Source organism: Megascapheus bottae, chromosome 36, assembly GCF_031878675.1.
Source record: "Megascapheus bottae isolate mThoBot1 chromosome 36, mThoBot2.hap1, whole genome shotgun sequence".
NCBI classification, from domain to species: domain Eukaryota; kingdom Metazoa; phylum Chordata; class Mammalia; order Rodentia; family Geomyidae; genus Megascapheus; species Megascapheus bottae.
Window position 1 is genome coordinate 5,099,193 of NC_143544.1, and position 19,388 is coordinate 5,118,580.

Here is a 19,388-nt window from a genome sequence, read left to right on the forward strand (position 1 = left end):
TTGCATTTCTCCTAAGACGAGGGAGATTTGGTTTCCATTCTATCGATGGGGCAGCAAGGCTATAAGTGAGTTTGGAATTCTTGAAGGACATCCCTGTCCTCTTTCTCAATTCTGCAGTGATACAGCCCCACTGCCCCTGTCCCAGATCTGCAGCACAGACCTGCTGCCTGCTAGCCGAAGGGCTGGGATCCTGGCCAGGACTGGAAGCCACCCTGTGAGGATGTCCCAGCCCCTGGCCTTAGGCAGGAGCAGCAGCCACGAGGCAGGGACCTGAGCCAAGTTGGGGAGGACCAGGCAGCCTTCTCTGGCTCTGCCTGGGTAACCTTTCCTCACTGCTCAGCCTTCTCCAGCCCTACCACTGGCATCCGGCTTCTCATATTTCAGCTTCTGAGTTACTGGCAGCACCAACTACTGCAGCTGCACCCGGCAGATATTAACCCTAGGTGTGCTGGCAGCTGTGGCAGCACCACCAAAGGCTTAAAGCCTGGGGGCTGGAGAGAGGTCAGAGCCACCCTAAAACCAGTCCCGTCGGCCCTTCCCTCCTAGATGGTACAACTTGCCTCTCTCTTTCCTGTCTGCCTAAACTCACATCCAAAGCCTCTGGGCACTGACCATGAGACCATAGAGTGTGGGTTGTATATGACCTTGTTCCTGACCTTGACATCTCACAAAGCACCAAGATTCTGCCTCTATATCCGTCTGGTACCTGGCTTTCCTGGCTAGGGTGGGTCACTAAGACCAGGTAAATGCTTGCGTTTGGAGGTCTGCATGGAAGCCTTTCTCAACAGTGGAAGGAATTCCAGGGGACCCAGGCACTGGTATTGACTAGAACTTGAGGTGTGTTCTAAAGACGAAGCACACTGAAGTGCTGAATCTGCTGCTCCTGAATGCTCTCTGCATCCCCACACCCCATTTCCTGCCTGCCTGCACACCTTGCAGCCCTTCTGAGTCTCTTACTCTCTCTCTAGCAGCCTCTATTCCTTCTAGTCCCAGCTGCACTCGAGTGTGTGCGCACGCGTGCATACGCGCAGGTGTGTGTGTGTGTGTGTGTGTGTGTGTATGGGTGTATGTATATCTGCATGCTGATCCTGAGGCCTGGGCACTGGCCCTTAGCTTTTTGACTCAAGGCTAGCACTCTACCAATTGATCCACACTTCCATTTCTGTGGTTAACTACAGATGAGGTTCTGTGACTTTTCTACCTAGGCTGGCTTTGAACCATGATCCTCAAGCCTCAGCCTCCTTAGTAGCTAGGATTACAGGCATGAGCCATGAACCTCCAGGGTTCAAAAGACTTCCTTAAGATGAAAATGATTCAGCTCCAGCTGGATGAAGGTGATATTCAGAGGTCATGACCTCCAGAGTTCCTAGAAAGCTAGATCCTGGATCTGCAGGGACTTGGGGTGGGAGTGGCAGGAAGAGGGGACAGCAAGGCCCTGCACCCCAAAACTGCCTGGGCTTTCCCTCGAGCACAGGCTCTTGCTTGACCACAAAGCAGCACATGTGCTGGGTGCCCTCTAGTGGATGGGGGGAGTCCCAGCCTTGGCCCAGAGATCTCCCCAGGGAACTGGGAAGAAGTGAGTCTAGGGCATTAGGGGATACTGGGCTTTACCTAACAAAGGCATCTGACCCTCATTCTGCCTTTCTGGGGCTACTCAGGGCCCTTCCCCATAGCTCTTTCCTTCCATGGGTCTTGTCTTGGCTTCAGCCATTGGTATTTGTCCCTTCCCACCTTCCCTGCCTTTTCCTCTAGCAGGTTCTCGTTCCCCCCAGAGAATATGACCTGTTCCTGTCCCGTGTGTGCAGAGGTCTTAGACCAAGTTTGGTGACATCCATTCCTGATTAGGTCCCGTCTCCTTAAGACCCCCATGGTGTTTTATCCCCTCCAGGTCAGTATGAGTAGAGCCTGTGAGTCTGTCACCTCCAGGATTGGTCTGTATTACTAGGCACAAGTCACCTTGGGATAGAGGTTTTTTGGTGGGCCTACCCATTTCTATGGCAAGAGGCAGTCAGGGTTTTGCAGTCAGTCAGTGTTCTTGGAGGAGGAAATCGAGTCCCAGATGGTATAGAAGCCCCTGACCATGTACTTAAGTCCAGCTGGCCAGACCCCGAGCAGGACTTCTGCCTTCAAATGAATGGCATTTTGAGACATATGAAATTCCATGCATCCATAAGCAAATATTACTGGCTCAGGGAGGCCCATTTGTCTACCCCCAGGTGTTGGTGTTCAATACTCATAAATGTTGTGGACATTTGTTACACACCCATAAGAACCTAGCACATTAATGGTCCAAAGAGAGAAAAGTGTTCAGGATAATCACAGGGGAGGGCTGGGAATGTGGCTTACTGGTAGAGTGCTTACCTAGCATGTGTAATGCTCTGGGTTTAATTCCTCAGTACCACATGAACAGAAAAAGCTGGAAGTGGTGCTGCTGCTCAGATGGTAGAGCAAAAGAAGCTCAGGGACAGTGCTCAGGCCTTGAGTTCAAGCCCCAGGAATGACAAAACAAAACAAGTAAAAAAAATGTAGGGTAGGAGTTGGGGGAGAGAAATGGGGACAAAAACATGAGAAGGGGTATCAATGTGTGAGAAGTAATGCACCTATTACCTGGCGAATATAACTGTAACCCCTTTATACATTTCCCTGACAGTAAAAAATTTTAAAAAATGTAGGATAACACTTTCAAAACAAGAAAAATCGGCTGGAATTATGACTCAAGTCACCTACACACAAACATAGCTTTCGTAGATATACTTTACATGCCACTTAATTATTCGTTAAAATTGTATAATTTAGTGGCTTCTAGTATATTCAGAGCTATGCAGAATTCACCATATCCTTTCTGTCTCCTTTCTTCTTCCCTCCCTCCTTCCTTCTTTTCCCTCTTTCTCTCTCTTCCTTATCAGGATTTTGCTACTTAGAGTAGTCTAGGTGGGTCAGGACCTCATGATCCTCTTGCTTCAGGCTTCGAACTCTAGGATTACAGGAAGGCACATCATGTCTCTCTCATTTATGTTTGCTTTTCTTTTTTTGGTGGCTGTGGGGCTTAAACTTAGGGCCTGGGCTCTGTCTCTGAGTCTCTTGGGCTGTTCTGCCTCAGCTGGCTTTGATCCTTGATCCTCACTCAGATCTCAGCCTGAGTAGCTAGAATTACAGGTATGAGCCACTGGTGCCTGGCTTCATTTATGTTTTCTTTAGGTAGGGATGATAATGAAAATTTTGTCAGTGATATTCTTCAGTTTTGTGACATATCTAAGCATAGATTTTTCCTTTCTTTTTCTTTTTGCCAGTCGTGGGGCTTAAATTCAGGGCCTGGGCACTGTCCCTGAGCTTCTTTTTTGTTCAAGGCTATCACTCTACTACTTGAGCCATAGCATCACTTCCAGCTTTTTGTTGTTGTTGTTTGTTTGTGTGTTTGTGTCTGCGGTACTGAGGAATGGAACCCAGGGCTTCATGCATGCTAGGCAAGCACTCTACACTAAGTCACATTCCCAGACCATATATTCCTTTTTTTTTTTTTCTATTTTTTAGGGGACAGGAGTGTGGCTCAAGTGGTAGAGTACTAGCCTTGAGCAAAAGCAACTCAAAGATAGTGCCAGGCCCTGAGTCCAAGTCTCAGGACTGGCCAAAAAAAAAAAAAAGTAAATATATATATATATATATATATATATATATATATCTTTATCATAAAGGTGATCTACAAAGGGCTTATAGTTACATGAGTCAGGTAGAGAGTACATTTCTTTTTGGACAATGTCACGCCTTCCCTCATAAATCCTTTTTTAATGTTGAGTATTCAATATATTTTAAATCATGCCTATTAACTCTACTGATAATTTTAATTGAAGTGATGGGTATGGAAACCAGGGCCTTGTCTATGTTGAGTAGTCAATTTACCACTGAGCTACACCCCCAGCTTTGATTTCCATTCTTTACAAACAATACTAAGACATGCATTTTCTTCCCAGTTCCTTACAATTGTCCATCTCAAAGTGCTCCGAGAACCAGGATCTATGTGGGTCTGAAAAGATGCGGAAGAGAAAGGAAAAAGAAGCTCCTCCCACTAGGCAAGACCTAGAATATCACTTCTGGAGTGGTAAGGCAAAGGCACAGAGACCCTTCATTCCCTGGGAGTCCAAACTGGACCAGCTGGACTTCTGGAGACAATTCAGTGTCAAGCGTACATGTAAATTCAAGGTAAGGCCTTGATCTTCGTTTGTGTATGTGTGTGCATGTGTTGATAGAACATAAAAGTATTGGCTTAATCCCAGCACTCTAGCGGGAAAGGCAAGAGGATCTCCAGTTCCTGGCCAGCCTGGCTACATAGCCAGATTCTGTCTCAAAATCAAAACAATCCAGTAGTGCATCAGAAAGTCCTGCTTGCCTGGCAAAGGTGGCTTATGCTTGTAATGCTATGTGTTTGAGACGCTGAGATCTGAGGATAATGATTGAAAGCCAGCATTGGCAGGAAACTCCATGAAATGCTTATCCCTAATTAACCAGAAAAAAAAAAAAGGGCCAGAGGTGGAACTGTGGGTCAGGTGGGAGAGAACTAGCCTTGAGCAGAAAAAGCCAACGACAGCATTGAGGCCCTGAGTTCAAAGTCTCAGCACACACACACACACCCCTGAAGGGCTAAGTTAGAGTAGCCAGCCTAATTCAGCAGTCCTCTGGTAAGGCTCAAGAAAATCCATCCATCCATCCATCCATCCAGGTTTGCAGGGTTTCCAGTCCGCTGTCCAGGCATTCCTCCCCGTTGAGCCACACCTGAAGATGTAAGGATGCCACATCTTAAATTAAGTCCCACAGGGACCTAGACGTTCAACGTGCTGGGATCTGTACTTAAGAGACATTTGCCCACCAGGTTCTTTGCGGATGGGTGAATATGGATTCGAACCTACGTGGCATCTCCTTGGAGCCGGTAATACTGGGTAAGGAGAACAGTTTCCTAATTACAACCCTGACCATTGCTATTAGTAAGAGTACTTCAGGAGGGGGTGCGACCTGGGCGGAAGCCGGGGAGGTGGAGGACGCAGGGGACTGGGAAAGGCTGTGGGCAGGAGGGAGGACGTTCCAAGGCAGGCATGGGCTTCCTGAGCCTGGGGGCGGAAGGTGGGGCGTGGGGAGGAGGAGGAGGAGGAGGATGGAAGCTGGCTGCGACTATGCGCCCCCACCCCTCTCCATCACCAGGAGAGCGCGAGGAGGGCGCACCCTGGTGGAAGAGTAAGTTCTATAATGAAAAGCCGCAGGCTCCGGTCCCGGAGCCAGGGGACCAGAGGCGACCACACCGCTGGTCGCGGGCTCCCAGGAGCCGCTGCTGTTCCGGGTAGCCTTCCCCTTCCCCTTCCCACCCCGCTCCGCCCCCGCCCCGGCCTCCTCCGAGGGGCTCTGCCCGCCCGGCCGGGCGCTCCGGGATTCCCAGGCTGCGGGGCTCTGTGCGGGCGGCCAGCTGGGCCGAGGCCGGAGAGGGGGAGGCCGGCCAGGCTCGGGATTCAGCTCCAAGTTCCATGTGGGAAGCGGCGGGGGTGACGCAAGTTTCCAGGGGGCCCTGGGTGGGCTCGGGGGAGCGCGCCAGAGCGGCTCCGCGCCGTGCAAGTTGCGATCGTGGAGGGGAAGGAAAAAAAAAAAAAGCCCCAGCCGGTCCCCACGCCGCCTTCCCGCCGCCGCGGACGCCCCGCCCCGCCCCGTCCCCCCGCGCCGCACCCGCGCGGGGCCGTCCCCTCCGACCCGGGCCACACGGCCGGGCTTCCTCGCGGTGGCTGGTCTTTCTTCTTCTTCCTCTTCTTCTTCTTCTTCTTTTTTTTTTTTTTGCAAAGCTTGCCAACCTGTCAGCTGATGGACCTCATCACCCATAGTGGCGCATGTAGCCGGGCGGCATCTTGCTCCATTCACGCAGCGCCCCCGCAGCCGGCCCGGGGCTTGGGGTCCCCGGCGACCGGGAGTCAGCTTGCAGACCCAGGCTGCAGCTGGCCCCTGGGGGCCCGCGCCCCGGTCGCCCGGGTCTCGCGCAGCCGGGGGAGGGGGGGGCGCTGCAAATAGTCCTTTGTTTACATGCAATTCCTTACTCCGCGGAAGGAGGCCGGGGGAGTGCTCAGTTTTCACCAGCTGTTTCCCGCCTTGAAACAGACATCTGATCAGCTGCAAACACACACACACACATACACACGCCCGGGGAGGCAGGCCGGAGAGACCTCCCTCCCGCCCCTCCCGCCCGCCTCCCTCCCCTCGCCGCCGCCGCCGCCGCCGCCGCCGCCGCCGCCAGCATCTGGGACCGGCCGATTCTGCACCTCTGTCTGGCGCTACCCTTTGATTCGGATTTCCATCTTGCATTCTCCAGCGGACCACGGGACCTGGCTGGTGCAGAGGAGGGGGGCCGATCGCTATGGAGTACTTCATGGTGCCCACTCAGAAGGTGCCCTCTTTGCAACATTTCAGGAAAACAGAGAAAGAAGTGATAGGAGGGCTCTGTAGGTGTGTACTCCTCCTCTCCCCCACCCCTTCCTCCCGCGGCAGCCCCTGGCCGGCCCGCCCGGGCGGGCGCGCGTGTGCGCACGCATGGCCCGCGCCGCCGACCTCGCTCGCCTTTCTTAGCGGCTGGGGGGCGGTTGCAGCCCCGCGGGGTCCGGCTGGCGCCGCCGGGGACCCCTCTCCTCTCCGGTCGTGGGGACCCCGAGCGGCCCCGGCCACTTTTGTCCACTGCGGGTGGACGAGTCGCGACGTTTGTAAATTGCAAACAGACCCACGTGGTTCTGCAGCAGTCCCGGCCATGCTTGGTGTTGGTGGCTTTTCCCCCTCGCGCTTCCTCCACCCCCCTCTCGCGGCGGCTTCCTTCCTCTCCCCGCTTCCTCGCGCTCTCGGGGCGCCCCCTCCCGAGGGGGGGATGGGGGGATCGGGGCGCGCGTGGGGCCGCGGCGAGGGGGGCTACAATGCAGCCATGCCGCGGCTCCGGGCGCGGGGGGGGGGGCGGGGAGCCAGGTGGTGTGCGTGTGTGCGGGGAGCGGGGTTGCTGGCGTGGAGCTGCGGGGGGAGCGTGGCGGGCCGCGGGCGGCCGCGGCCCCGGGCACGCTGGCGGTTGCTGGCTCCCTCGCCCGCCAGCCCCGCGCTCGGGCGCTGTTTACTAGCGAGGCCTGGACGTGACTCTGCAGCCCTCTTGGAGTAGGCGGACCTCTGCGCGCGCGGCCTCACGGGAGCTGTAGTTCCCCCGCGCCGAGCCAGTGCGGCATTGTGGGACTTGTAGGCTCTCCGGGGCCACGCTTTCCGCTCACAAAGCTCGGCCCCCGCGGACAGGGTGGGCCGGGCCGGCCGCGTGGGTCCCCGGCAGGCCGGGTGGGGCTGGCGTCCCGGCCGGGGAGGCGCCTCTGAGCCCGGCTGTAGGTTCCCTGGCCGCTCCCCGCCGCACGTGGGTCTCCAGTGCGAACTTTCCCGCCCCACGCCCTGCTCCGGGCGTACTGTGCAGGCGGCGGGCCCGGGGGGGGGAGGCCCGCTGCCCTCCCGGAGGCCGCTCCGCCAGCCCCAGACCCACCTTTTAACAAAGGTAGCGGGGTCTCCGGCCACGCCGGCCGCCGAGGCGCTAGGGACGCCGGTTTAAGGCATCCGGAGCCGGGGACTTCCCGTCGCCCAGCCCCGGGCTTCTGCTCGTGGAGCCCGACCCGCCGGGCCGGGGCTGCACTCCACGAGACGGTGTTTTCCCAGAGCAAGCAGAACTTTGGGACCCGGGGCCCCTTTCCTGCTGCTTCGCTCCAGGAGCGAAATGGCTCCCCGGGGCTGGGGCCACGTGCTCCGACGCCCCGGGCGGGCGGGCGGGGGCTGGGAGAGGAGGAGCCCGCGCCTTTCGGCCCAGGCTGGTGGGTGCCAGGGCCGCGGAGCTGGGAATCCGCAGATGGTTGCCCAGAGGTGTCTGCCGTGCCTCCAGGGTCCCGTCTTTCCTCTCTAGCTGCGGTCAGTAGGAAACGATGGGGTTGGCACCTGGCAGGGTCACCCGCTGGCCTTCACACAAGGCCCACCCGGAGAGCCTAGCAGTAAGGAAAAATCGTGGCCAAGACAGTCTGGGGCCTCCCTCTGCTAGGAGTTTTCTTCTCAGTTAGGAGTCGTAGGCTTACTATGAATTAAGTTGTCTTCTGATTTCCTTGGACGAATGACCACTCTGATCTGGGAAGAGATCAGTCAGAGAGCAAGTGAATGCGGAGCCAGGACTGGAACTCATGGTTCCGGAGCCCTGCTTCTCTGTGGACTGCTGGCTGCTCCTTAGCTTGGCTGGACAATTGGGAGGTGGGCCTGAGTCCGCTCTCCCTGCTGGAGAGGAATGCACAGGTTATGACCCTGATTCCTGGGCCCTTGGGGCTGCCTTTGCTTCTTTAGGGGGGTGGCCAGCAGACTCCCCTGCGGGACTGACCTTGAACAGCCAAGTGCTTGAAGTGGCTGAACCTGCCTCCAAGAGCACACGTCCTCTCCCTGCCCACTGATCCTTGTCACCTGTGCACTAGGCTCGGGATCTGGGCTCAGAGTCTGCTCCTCAGTTGGGGCTGCAGGGTGAGGTGGGAGGCTTGTCCAGGATGGAGTGTGTGGGCTGGGCAGGAGTTTATGGTGGATAGACTCACTTTTCCGGGTTGTCTCAGGCTGGTGGACTTTGTTCCAATGGGCACTCCCTGCCTCTCCTTACTCTCCCAGTCCAACCAAAGGGGACAGTGTCACACCTTGAATATCTGGACCTATTGCCTAAGGTGCCCAGTTCAGTTGGGTCGCTGCATTTGTGAAACACCAGCAATGATAGGAATGGGTTGGTGGTCTGAGAGTGGAGGGGGAGGTGGCAGGCTGGCCCAGGTCTGCTGGGCAGGAGGGAATGTACGGATAGAGGATGAGGGACCTGTCCTGGAATGAGGAATTAATGTCAGTGGGAGAGTTGTTTCCCTCTCTCCCTTTTGGGAAGAAATGGGAGAAATCCTGTGGATTTTCCCCACCTGTGTACTTTAAGTGGCTCGGGGATGTTGAACAGGTCCAGGGTGGGCCACGCAGCTGAAGAGGGTAGAGGATACTTGGCCTTGCAGGAGGGATAGGGTCAGAGACCTAGACCTAAAGAGTGTATACTTGTCCCTCCTGGTTGGAAGTTCTTCTGTTAGCGTAGATGATAGCTCTGCTTTCTGAAGTCAAGGCTGATGGTCCCGTTTTGTTCCTTGGTTATTTGTTGACTTGTATGGTGCCCTACCTTATTCCCCAGGCCAGCAACTCCTGGTCAGCTCCAGCAGACTGGCTGTTAGTGGCGGTGGAGGTGAGAGAGGGGGCAGGGGTAAGCCAGAGCTACCTTTGGGGTGTCTACTGCTGCTTACATGGAGGAGTCTACAGCCCTTAGAGAAGGGGCAGAGAGTATCAATAGGAACTTTGCATTGGACAACATGCAACACCCCTGGCTGTCCTGCATCCCACCAGTCAGCCCCTGGTTAGCCTGCATGCATTCTGCCCATCAGAGTCCCTTGGTTAGCTCCTCTTCAGTCGGAGCTCCTGCTTTGCATGTAGCCTCTTAAACAATCTGGTAGCGGTTTAGGTGAGTTGTAATTGAGGGTTCAGGGGGGCAAATCCGAGTCATGGTGATGAGTGTTCGCCTTGTGGGGAGACCTCTTCCGTGTGAATTCCAGCATCTGGTTCCTGAGTCTGAAGGCTGGGCTGGTGGGGCTGGAGGGGAAGGGTTATGATGACTGAACGTGACCGAACTAGGGCCCACCAGGTGCTAGGAAAGTGTTCTACCACTTGAGATATGTCCTCAGCCCAGGATCAGCTCTACCTTTCAGCATCACCGATGGTGACCCAGAGTCCAGGTAAATGCCCAGGGTCTCACCAAATCTCTGCTGAGCATGGATTTATTGTTCCCAGGCAGATCTGGGTCACCCTTCAGCTTGGTTTCCTGTGACATGTCTCCTCTTTTACCCTCAAAGACTCCTGAAATTGGTTGGCTTCCCACTGCAGAACAGAGCAGCCCCTGTGCCTCAGGCCTGCTCTCCTGAATGGGGAGGAGTGGTCTGGGGGCAGGGCAGACAGTGAGGGTCAGCTTCTCCTTCCAGAGACCAGTACTCTCCCTGTCAGGGCTGGAGGTGAGAGAAGAGAGGCTTCCTGGCCTGAAGCTGGGGAGCTGGACATCCAGCTGTCTGCCCCTTAAGCCTTGTCTGAGATAGCCCTTAAGTGAAGGGAAGGAAGCCTCCAGCCTTCTCTGTAAAGTCTGGGGCCTGTCCCACCCCCCATTCTTTGCATAAGCCCCTCCCCCTTGTGAGGGATTACACACTAGGAGGGAGAGGGGGAGGGAGCCAGACAGGGCCTGGGTGGGTTGGGGTCCGAATCTGTGGGCCTTGATGAAGTTAGGGCCTTGGTGTGATGAGGTAGGGGTGCTGTTTTGCCTGGAGACCTGGAAAGCTCATTGGGAGCCAGTCTGGCTCTGAGGAGGCCCTGGAAGGGGCAGGAAGGCATCCAGGGTCTCTCGGGGAGGTTGGGTGGGGCAGGACAGGCCTTGGCTGCTTCCAGCTGTGGCATATGTGTTCTGCTCTGGGCTGCTGTGGGCTCCTTTCCCCTGAGGAATAAGGGACAGGGACCCAAGTCACAGCAAGGGGACTTAGACCAGGTACCTCCTTGACCCTGTCAAATGAGATGAGAGCTGCCCAGAGACCTGTCCCTAATCCACCAGACTCAGGCCTGCGCTGCCTTGGCAGCAGTGGGGAATAGGTCACCCTGGGAGGGCCCCTCAGGAAGAGGCCAGGCTGTGGCTTTGGGTGGGGCTGGCGGCCTCTGCTGGGAGCCAGCATCTGGAAGCCATCAGGCCAGGGTGGGGGGAGTTGTGAAGGAGGGCTGGGAAGGAAGAGGGGCATGCCTCCTCCAGGCCACACACAGGCCCACCCCTTGGGAGCAGTGGCATTGGGCCCACAGGCTCTGCTTGTGTCTTGCCTCCCGCCAACGCCTCTTGCTCCACAACCTCGCCCCATCCATCCCTGGCCGCCTCTTCTCTCACCCCCAGGGCTCCTGTAACATGCAGTAACCTTGCCCACTGCATTCTGGGAGTATCGCTTCTCAGGCACAGAGTAGGTCTGCCTCCTGGTGTAGGTGGCCTTGGGTGTCTTCTCTGGAGTGAGTGATGCCTGCCTTGACTTCTGTGCAGTCTTACTGGGGAGGTGTGTGTGTGTGTGTGGGGGGTGGCTGGTGGTGTTTGCTGCTGGGTGGGGGCAGAGGCTGTGGCTGGAGACACAGCTGTGGTCATGAGCAGGGACATCTTAGAACTGCGGTGGCAAAAGCTGAGATCTTGAGGGAGGGGATCAGCATGTACCCCCAGAAGCTCAGAAATGTCCTAGGAGCAGAGGTCTGTCTCCATTGTGGTCCAGGATCTTAGCTGCATCAGCATCTCAGGGCTCAGTCCCTCAGGTTTCCAGTCCTGCCAGGCAGATGCCGGGCTTGGCATGAGGAGTCTGCCTGGTCAATTAGCTCTTGGGGTTTTTGATACCCCAGCATAGCTGGGAATCTATTTCAGAAAAGCCTTTCTCCAGGAAGGGAGCCAGGGAGCACAGTGGGTTCCCCAGCGCACTGCCCATGTTGTCACTGAGGTTTCTCTTCTCTACAACCAGCTGATCTCGTATCCCAGGGTGTCCTTCCATCACCCTTGAGCTCTGTGTGTGTGTGTGTGTACACACATGTGTACGTGTATGCTGTGTATGCTCAGCATCTCGCTCTTAGTTCTTTTTTGCTCAAAGCTGTTTCTGTACTACTTGAGCCATACCTTCATGTCTGGCTCAGTTCTCCGCCTTCTGAGTAGCCAGGATTACAGGTGTGAGCCTGTACTCTGGAGTGACTTGCTGGGTGTAGGTGTCTGCTGACCTGGCGTGATTTGCAGGAAGGGAGGGATGCAGGTTACACGTGGGGCCCCCTGGAGATGAATTATGGAGACATGGGCTCCCTGGGAGTGGGGTTCAGGCAACGCCCACCCTAAGCCTTCTCTGTTTTCCCCTGCAGCCTTGCCAACATTCCACTGACGCCGGAGACCCAGCGGGACCAGGAGCGAAGGATTCGCCGGGAGATCGCCAACAGCAACGAGCGGAGGCGCATGCAGAGCATCAATGCGGGCTTCCAGTCCCTCAAGACCCTCATCCCCCACACAGATGGAGAGAAGCTCAGCAAGGTGGGCCAGGGCCAAGCAGGGAGGGCCTCCTGGAGGAGGTGAGCTCCAGCCAGCCTGACTCTTGGTCCTCCCTGCCTTCAGGCAGCCATTCTCCAGCAGACAGCAGAGTACATTTTCTCCTTGGAGCAGGAGAAGACCAGGCTCCTTCAGCAGAACACACAGCTCAAGCGCTTCATCCAGGTACCCTTCCTTCAGGGTCCCATGCCGCATGGGTATGCTCCCACCTTGCCCACTGCCCCCACTGCCTTAGCACTTGCCTTTCTGCAAGGGCCTCAGTTTCTCTATCAGTCAAGAGGTAGAGTGGCAGCACTACCAGGAGTGTCAGTCAGCACACTCACCAACATCTTGGGATCCCCAGGAGCTGAGCGGCTCGTCCCCCAAGCGGCGGCGGGCCGAGGACAAGGATGAGGGCATCGGTTCCCCTGACATCTGGGAGGACGAGAAAGCCGAGGACCTGCGGAGGGAGATGATTGAACTGCGGCAGCAGCTGGACAAGGAGCGCTCCGTGCGCATGATGCTGGAGGAGCAGGTGAGGCAGCGCCCCCTGCCGGCGAGGGGCAGACATGGCTGGTGAAGTCGGCCTTCCTCTTCTCTTCACGTGCTTGCCCTCAGTAGGCATTAACTAACATAAGCCGTCTGCCCTACGTCAGGCCGAGGAGTAGGGAGTAAGGCCCATGTACTGCTCTCCAGGGTCACCTTTTATATGACAAAGGCTCCTTACTAGGATAAAAATGTAACCAACGGTCCCGGGGTGGACTTGGAAAGCTGAGGCTGGAAGATCAGGAGTTGAGGACCACTGAGTTACATAGTGAGTTCCAGAACAGCCTGGACTGCCTAAAGAGACCCGGCTTAAATGAAAATTAAAAAGCAGTGGAGGGCTGGGAGCATGGCCTAGTGGTAGAGTGCTTGCCTAGCATGCATGATGCCCTGGATTTGATTCCCCGGTACCACATACACAGAAAAAGCCTGAAGTGGTGCGATGGCTCAAGTGCTGGAGCACTAGCCTTGAGAAAACTCAAGGACATTGTCCAGGCCCTGAGTTCAAGCCCCAGGACTGGCAAAAATACATAAATACATACATACATGAAAAGCAGTGGAGGAGTGGAGTTTAGCTCAGTGGTAAAGTATGTTCTTAGTGTGTAAAGCCCTAAGTTCAATCTCTAGCATGCACCAAAAAGAAAAAAAAAAAAAAAAGCAAAGTAAAGCGACGGAGCTGTAGCACAGGAGAGGCTTGGCTTGATTCTCCAGGGGCCGGTCCACTGCTTTGTAGCTGGGAGAACAGCCTCTGATCACTGCTTCTTCACTGCAGGTGCGCTCGCTGGAGGCCCACATGTACCCTGAAAAGCTCAAGGTGATTGCGCAACAAGTGCAGCTGCAGCAGCAGCAGGAGCAAGTACGGCTGCTACATCAGGAGAAACTGGAGCGGGAACAGCAGCATCTGCGGACCCAGGTGAGAGTGGGACCCTGAGAGGGGGCCCACGCGTTGCACTGTGGGCCTGGGACATTGGTTGGCATCTAGGTGTCTTATGTATGGACATGTCAGTGTGCAGAATCTTCCTGAGCTGGGACACCCCTGTTTCACTGATACAGAAAAGGTCAAATGACATGTCTAGATGTCAAGCGATTGGGAGCAGAGGTGTGGATCCTGGCTGTCTAAATCCACAGCTGACATGTGTGTGTGTGTGTGTGTGTGTGTTGCTGGGGATTCAAAGTAGAGTAGAGCCCTGTGCATGCCAGGCAAGTACCTTACCATTGACCCACATTCTCCCCAGTGCGTATACTCATGAGCACTGTGGTATTAGATAGTAAGCTGCTGCTGCTTGGGCCAGGAAAGTGAAGGGCCAAGGGTCTAGGATTCGAAAGCCAGTGTCTACGCTGCCATTTCCTGGTTTCACGATGTCAGAAGGGTGGGTTTGAGTTGTAAATGGCCCTTGGTTTGTCAGCTTTCTGCCACTGTGACAAATTCCTGAGATAATCAACCTATAAAGAGCAAAAGGTTGTTTTGAACATTTCAATTTGTTACCCCTTGATTCTTTGGTGAGATACCATATGGTGGGAATGTGGAATAGGGCAAAACCATTTACCGAAGAGAAAGAAGCAACAGGGGGTGGTCATGCCCCCCGAGACCTCCCGGTAGTCCACAGCTTTTGCACCTTGCTAACACTGGAAGATGATAGAAAGTGGAAGACTGAGGACTTCTGTCTTGCAGCTCCTGCCCCCTCCGGCCCCTACCCACCACCCCACGGTGATCGTGCCTGCACCGGCCCCACCCCCCTCCCACCACATCAATGTTGTCACCATGGGTCCCTCCTCCGTCATCAACTCTGTCTCTACATCCCGGCAAAATCTGGACACCATCGTGCAGGTACCGGGACTCTGGGAAAGGGTGGATTGTGGGGTTGCAGAGACTAGAAAATGAGGGATGGTAGAGGAACGGGACTGGGATGGGGCAGATGTATGTGGGGAGGAGTTCGAGGTCTGGGTGCCCACCAGGTCTCCTTCCCTGTGTCAGTAGGCAGGCAGGTGGCTTGGAAAATGGACTGAGTCATTTCTCTTAACCTAAGAAGGTCCTTGGTTCCCAGAGCCTTCTGGTTCCAGCAGTGCCCCGCTCTTGTAGCACTCAGGATGGGGGCAGAGGTGACAGTGAGGGAGTAGATGATAATCACACCTCCTGTAACACTACCAGCAACAACCGAATAATGTAATTAATGCCAGGGTGGTGGTACATATCTATAATCCCAGATATTTGGAAAGTAAAGGAAGGAGAATTTAAGTTCCAGTCTAGCCTGGTCAAAGTCAGCCCATCACTATCTCAAAAGCAAAAAATAAAACTCAAAGCCAGGCTTTAGTAGCTCAAGCCTGTAATCCCGGTTACTCAGGGCGGAGACCTGGAGAATCATAGTTTTCAGGCAGCCCAGGCAGAAAAGTCCTTGAGACGAGCCAGGAGCATGGCCTAGTGGTACATATTCAGCTGGTGTGCACAGGCCCCGGGTTAAGTCCATGAGATTTCATCTCCAATTAACCAGTGAAATCCTGGGTCAAATAAAGGCATAGCTTTAGTGGTGGGGCACCAGCAATGATGCAGAACTCCTGGCCCTGAGTCTAAGCACCTGCACCAGCGCAAAATACAAAACACAAACCAATACAACATTTCTGAGGATGTGGCCCAAGCGGTTGAACACTTGCCTGGTGTGCATGAGGCCCTGGGTTCAATCCCCAGATGCCACCAGAAAAACAAAACTAACCCCTAGAATTTTTATTCCATGTAAATCCAGCAAACTTAATAAGAGGATGAACCTGAAGGCCTTCAGTAAGTCCACAGGCAGATTTTTAAACACGCAGGAGATGTTTGTCAGTTCTAGGGAACCCTGGAACTGTAGGCTTCTTGGCAGGGGGTCTTCCACTCTGCAGAGGTCTGCAGATGTCCCCTTGCTTTGTCTGGCTTATTTCGGGGTAATTCTGGGCAGTATGTGGGGAATGACAGCTGGCTGAGAATCCCCCTACTCTGTCCTGGGTGGCCGGGGGTCCCCAGCCAAGCCTCCTCAGTGGACTGTCCCTGTCCAGGCAATCCAGCACATCGAAGGCACCCAGGACAAGCAGGAGCTGGAGGAGGAGCAGCGGCGAGCAGTCATCATCAAGCCTGTCCGCAGCTGCCCCGAGCCCCACACCTCTGACACCGCTTCTGACTCAGAGGCTTCAGACAGCGAGGCCATGGACCAGGGCCGGGAGGAGCCACTGGGGGACAGCGAGCTTCCCTGACCACCCCCCCAGCCCTCCTCTCCCTTCTGGGGGCTGGAGGGGGCCGGGGGCAGCCACAAGGAGACGTGTGGGTGAATGAGTGAGAAATTTTTACAAAATTTACAATGTCATTTGGGTCTCTTTTATGACCTCTTTTTCAATACTGTAAATCGACTTTTAAACCAAGCCACCCCAGCCAAGGTCCCGGGGCTGGGGTGTCACAGAGTGTGTGGGAGCATCGGGACCCCAGGGCTGGGTGTCAGTCATGGGGGCTGGAGAAGCTGGACACTGATGTGCCTGGCCTCTCTCCGCCAAAAAAAGCTTTTTTTTTCTTTCTTTTCCTTTTTCTTTCCTTCTTTTTTGTTGTTGTTGTCACATGTTTTTAAGAACAGGGAAAATCAAACTACACCCCAAGATATTTCCTCCTTCCCAAGAGCCAGCCCAGGGCTGGCCGGCTCTGCCCTCTCCCTCCTCTGTTTGGTTTTCTTCTTAAGCACTTATGTGGGTTGGGGTCAGGCGGGGTCGGGGCTTTCTGGGAGCCCGGGGGTCTGTGTTGCTTCTCGGTTGGGGTTTGCTGCTGCCATTCTCCCCCTCCCCATCTCAGCACCAGGACTCGCCACTCTCTCCTCCCTCCACCGCTCCCTCCAGGGTTCCCATCTTTGACCCCCAAGATGTCTTTGTCTCTCTTTTGTTTTGTTTGTTGTTGGTTTTAGTTTTTTTTTTTTTTTTTTACAATTTTGAACTCTGTGTCCAAGGAGAAGCTATTATATTTTGTTAAGTGGGAGGGGATGGGGAAATCCATGAGGCCACTGTGCCTTTGTAAAGAAACAGAATAAAGTTTGTACTTTGTTTTTTTAAGATTGGGTGTCTCTTGTGAGTGTGCCATCCTGAGAACTTCGACAAGGCTACCTGGTCTAGACTAAAGGGTGTTTTTTCCACCCCAGACCTAAAAGGGTCAGAGTGAGGCTTCTCCTCACTTGTAGATATGAGTGCGTGAGCTTGACATCCTGAAATCCCCTGGGACTTCTCTAGGTTGTCTGCAAACAGGAGGGGGTAGTTTACACTAAGGGTGTGAGGAATGGTCTCTAGAGAGTGTGTGTGTGTGTGTGTGTGTGTGTGTGTGTGTGTGTGTTGATCCTGGGGCACTGTCCCTGAGCTTTTCTGCTCAAGGCTAGTATTGTACTTGAGCCACAGCTCCACTGACTGGTTTTTTGATAGTTAATTGGAGATGAGTCTGGCTTTGAACCATAACCCTTCCATCTCAATCTGGTGAGTAACTAGGATTGCAGAAGGGAACCACCAGTGCCTGGCTGAAAGTCTGATGCTCTACTGGCTGAGCTATCTGGGCTCACTCTCAACAATTTCTTCCCTCATCTTTCCTCCTCCTCCTCCTCCTTCTCCTCCTCCTCTTCCTCCTCTTCCTCCCTCTCCTCCCTTCTTCTGTGGCTCTGGGGTTTTAACGCAGGGCTTTGTGGCTCAAGATGCTCTGATTTGAGCTATAAAGCATGACCAGGCAAGCCACTGATTGTTAAGCTCTGGGGATATTGGCATGTGTTTAGATGGGGAGTTAACCACAATCAAGATGATCACTTCTCCCTCTGTTCTCAAAGCAACTCCAGGTTCCTTTGTGGTCATCCCTGCCCGCCGCCAGTTTTGCCTCTTCCAAGTGTGTTATGCTTTCCTTTTTTGACTGCATTCTCTCAGCTAAAGGGCTCTCTGAGGTTGCTGATTTGACTCCGGGGCCTGGTGGAAGGCTGCAGGCCCGATGGGTTCCCTGCAGCTTACGAGAAGGCCAACAGAGGGTGCTGTGGGCCCAGGACTCCTGGCTCAAACTGCGGCTCCACTTCCGGCCTTGGAGGGCTGCTCCCTTCCCATAGGCCAGAGGCGCGGATGGGGGCGGGCCAAGGGCGTCCTTCCCCTCCCCCGCTTCTTAGGACAGTCCCCGCGAGCCGAGCGAGGACGCAGCGGAAGTCAGGGACTCGCTCGAGGCTCCGCCTCTTCCGGGACAGGCCCCGCCCTCTCCGGTGCACGTGTTCCTCGGCGTCTTGCTCGGGCGTCTTGCGCGAGCTCCCCGCCCCGCGTTCTTCTTCACGTAGACATGACGTAGAGATGACGCAAAGACGCCGCTCCCGCCCCGCCCCGCCGCGCGTGCAGACAGGTGACCGCCGCCTCCGGGGCTCGGGGCTGACTCGGTGGGCCGGCCGTCCCCGTGGGGCTGCCCAGTGGCCGTGACGCAGCCGCGTCTCCTCACGCGTGGGCCGCTCCGCGCGGGCGCCTGAGGTGGCGCTCAGGGTTGCAGCCGGGTCCCGGCGAGCCACGCCCTCGGTGACGCGCCGGCCCCGCCTCTGCTGTCTTCTTTGACTTTCTGTTGTGGAGCTGTTCTGCAGCGGAGGCGGGGACTGAGCACGGCCTCCTGAGGAACAGCTCGGGAGGGGGGGGTGCGCGGCTCAAGCGGGTAGCCTCGCGTGCTCTCACGGGCTGCGGGTTATTTTCCAGCCGTGTACGGGGAGATCCTGTGCCCTCCACCCAGGCCCCTCCCGCCCCGCCCCAATACTGTCCTGTTAGTGCTGGGTCGTTCTAGATCCTGATGTCTCTTAACGGAGTGAACACAGACGCGCACACACACACAGAGCAAGTACACAAGAGAAACAGCAGGTCTGAGCTAGGCAAATGCGGCTCCAGGACAAACCTGGTGAAGAATTTCCCTTTTCTAGGATCTGGAGCGCAGGAAGGGTTTGTGGTACTGATACTGGGCTAATGGGGAGATGAGAGATCATGACAGTTTTGGAAAGGATCTGTCCATGGACAAAGCTATTACCTGTTTTCCTTCTTCCTTTCTTCTTTCCTCCCTCTTTGTCTTTCTTTTTGTCCATCATGGGGCTTATTCTGAGATGTTCAGCTCAAGGTTAGCGTTCTGCCACTGGAGCCACAGCACCACTTCCATTTTTCTGGTGGTTAATTGGAGAGAAAGAGTCTCACGGACTTTCCTGCCCAGGCTGGCTTTGAACGGTGATCTTTAGGTTTCAGCTTTCTGAGTAGCTAGGATTACAGGTGTGAGCCACCAGCGCTGGACCCTTGCTATATGTGTGAGTTGCAATGCATACATAAAGTCTTAAGAGCTAATTGCAAAAAGGTCAAAGGACTCAAGAGGGTCCGCTGTTCAGATGCCTTGCAGTTTTTGTACTCCCAAGGGGAAAACTGACCACTAATTATTTCAAGGAGGAGTGGCCATGGGAGGTACTAGGGAGAAGATAGGACTCACAGGTATGTCCTAGGGTATGGCTAGGAGAGGGGTCTGTTTCAGCTTGCTTTTCCTTAAAGCCAAACTGCCCCTTGTTCACATTTGACCAATTTTACACTCAGTTACTTGTGTTCATATGCATATACTTCTAACGTAAGGATGTTCCCATTGGGTGACATCCTCACGAGTCCTGAAGATGTTGATGATTCCAGACTTTCTGGAAAGTGGACAGTTGACTGTCATGGTGGTTCTCATTTTTGCCAC

At 55.0% G+C, this 19,388-nt stretch overlaps 1 protein-coding gene across 1 annotated transcript; it reads left to right on the top strand.

Moving 5' to 3' along the window:
• The first annotated feature begins 6,259 nt into the window (after positions 1–6,259).
• On the top strand, positions 6,260–16,593 carry Tfap4 (transcription factor AP-4). The gene is made up of 7 exons (XM_090324639.1): positions 6,260–6,471; positions 11,980–12,145; positions 12,227–12,325; positions 12,504–12,674; positions 13,455–13,595; positions 14,355–14,510; positions 15,710–16,593. The coding sequence occupies exons 1-7, from the start codon at positions 6,383–6,385 to the stop codon at positions 15,902–15,904; spliced, it is 1,017 nt and encodes a 338-aa protein (XP_090180765.1). The 5' UTR covers positions 6,260–6,382; the 3' UTR covers positions 15,905–16,593.
• The last annotated feature ends 2,795 nt before the right edge of the window (positions 16,594–19,388 follow it).